The sequence below is a fragment of the Arvicola amphibius genome, chromosome 2 (genome assembly GCF_903992535.2).
Source record: "Arvicola amphibius chromosome 2, mArvAmp1.2, whole genome shotgun sequence".
Taxonomy (NCBI): domain Eukaryota; kingdom Metazoa; phylum Chordata; class Mammalia; order Rodentia; family Cricetidae; genus Arvicola; species Arvicola amphibius.
The window spans coordinates 77,716,336-77,718,827 of record NC_052048.2 but is presented as its reverse complement, the minus strand read 5'-3'; the positions used below and the strand labels follow the sequence as shown (position 1 = coordinate 77,718,827).

The 2,492-nt window shown below is 38.5% G+C and overlaps 1 gene segment (V, D, J or C); it reads right to left on the bottom strand.

The window, feature by feature from the left end:
- Nucleotides 1–928: 928 nt before the first annotated feature.
- LOC119807211 lies at nucleotides 929–1,615 on the bottom strand. The segment is given in 2 exon segments: nucleotides 929–1,335; nucleotides 1,536–1,615. Coding segments are annotated over 2 exon segments (456 nt in total).
- Between the last annotated feature and the right edge of the window lie 877 nt (nucleotides 1,616–2,492).

The window sequence follows — 2,492 nt, the reverse complement described above, 5'->3', positions numbered from 1 at the left end:
AAGAGGGTCATCTGTCTATGTGTTACTTTCATTGGCTAATAAAGAAACTGCCTTGGCCCTTTAATAGGACAGAAAATTAGGTAGGCGGACTAGACAGAACAGAACTGTGGGAGAAAGAAAGCAGAGTCAGGTAGATGCCGCAGGCAGTCGCCATGCCTCTCCTCTCCGAGACAGATGCAGGTTAAGATCTCTCCTGGTAAGCTACCCCTCGTGGTACTACACAGGTTACTAAATATAGGTTAAAGCAAGATGTGAGAATTAGCCAATAAGAGGGGGAAACTAATGGGCCAGGCAGTGTTTAAAAGAATATAGTTTCCGTGTAATTATTTCCGGAGTAAAGCTAGCCAGGTGGCCGGGAGCTGGGTGGGAAAGCAGCCCGACGCTCCCATCACAACACTGGACTTTCATCCCAAAACACAAAGGACAAAGACACAATCATGGCCAAGTGTCCTCTGACCTCCAAAACTATGCCATGTCAAATATGTACCTAGAAACAGGCCCACACATATACACAGACAAACAAATGCACACTCGCATAGACACAGAAAAACTACTTAATTAATTAAAATGTAATAAAAATAAAATAATTTATGGAAAGGAAAAAAAGAAATGTAGCCCAGTAAAAAAAAATAATATATCACCACAGAATCCAGTAAAAGAGCAAAAATATTTTTCCTACACTTTGAAAACTTTGCTATCATCATTGTTTCTGCCCATAACAACTTGTGTTTGACACTGAAAGTCCAGAAATATAAAAGATAAATCCCTGCTATTCACGCAGCAGAGTTTGTGGAATAGAAAGATAGTATTGGGTTCTTTGCAACATTCAATTTAAGGTATTTTCAAACCTAATGACTTAAGAAACATTGAACCCTTCAGTTTTGCTGGGCTCTTCAAACATTTACATCACCATTCAAACACACCAGCCTCAAGCAGCAGGGGGAAGTGTGCAGGTCCAGGGCTGTGTGGTGCAGGCAGCTGGTGAGAATCTCAGAGAGGTTTTTGTTAGAGGCTGAAGCACTGTGGGAGGATAATCATAATGTTGCATACAGTAGTAATCTGCCAGGTCTTCAGCCTGAACACTGCTGATGGTGAGAGTGAAATCTGTCCCAGATCCACTGCCTGTGAAACGATCAGGGACCCCAGTGTACCGATTGGATGCATAGTAGATCAGTAGTTTAGGAGCCTGTCCTGGTTTCTGCTGGTACCAAGCCAAGTAGTTATTGCCACCAGATAATAGACTCTGACTGGACTTGCAGCTGATGGTGACCTTCTCTCCTGCTGACACAGCCAGGGAGGATGGAGACTGGGTCATCACGATATCTGCAGAGGCACCTGCAATCAGCAATAAGACAATGATGATAAATGATATAAAAAAGAAGATATAGTACCAGTCAGATATTGTCATTTAATATCCTTTTAATGTAATATTATCAAAGTATTATTAAGACACATTCTGTCATAGCACACATTGTGAATTTCTTATATACAAAGAAGAGACTCTAAAAAGATGATAATACTTGTGAATTTCTCACCAGACACCCAGAGCAGCAGGGACATGATAACCTGGATTTTTGACACCATCTTGCTTCCTCTGTCTCTCTGATGTATCTCAGTTCTTACTCAAAGGGCTTTACTTAGTTTATAAATTCTAGGAGGTTGGGTTGAACTGGAGAAGTCCATGCAAATCAGTCACCAAATACATAAGAAAATGTCTGAGCAGTGTGTGTGAGTAGCTGCTGTCAGTCAACAGTGGAAAACAACACCATGGGGAGTGTGAGCAATCACTGAATGCTGTCATCTTACAGCACTCAACCATATATCAATTAGGCACTCTAATAACAACTTTGGTTTAAAATCCATGATATTTTTAAATCAGTTTATTTTGAAGAAATGTTAGGATACCTATCTAGGATCAACAATTAATGTTTAGCCAAAGAAATGATAAAATACATTCAAAACATCACAACAAAAGAAACAGAGTAAAAAACATGGAATAAAAGAAAAAATGGTGGAGGGAAGAAAGAAAAAAGGTGGAGAGAGAGAGGGGGAAGTTTAAAAATTGAGGCTAAATTTATATATTTTTCATATCATTAAAACCACTCTTATACAGATGTATAATGAACAGTGCCACAGAGGCTGTGCTCCAGTTTCCAGACTAAACAAAGGGCAGCTCAGATTTCACTCTGTGTAAATCCTGGAGAACATTAACATTGAGATGAGAGAATCTTAAATCCCAAAGGAATGGTACACTATGCAGAAACAAACAAGTATCACATGCACAACTAAGGGAACTGAAAGAAGATGGTAAATTTTTGGAAATAGAAGAGGAAGAAAAGAAACTTGATTTTTTTCAGATAGTCTTTGCTGTAGTCTAATATTTACCAAGAGTGATTATTTTAAAAATGCATATTCTATGATAATTTACAATTTGGAAATATTGAAACTGGGTGAATATGATCTGGTTGATATAGTGAACATTAAAAAAAAAT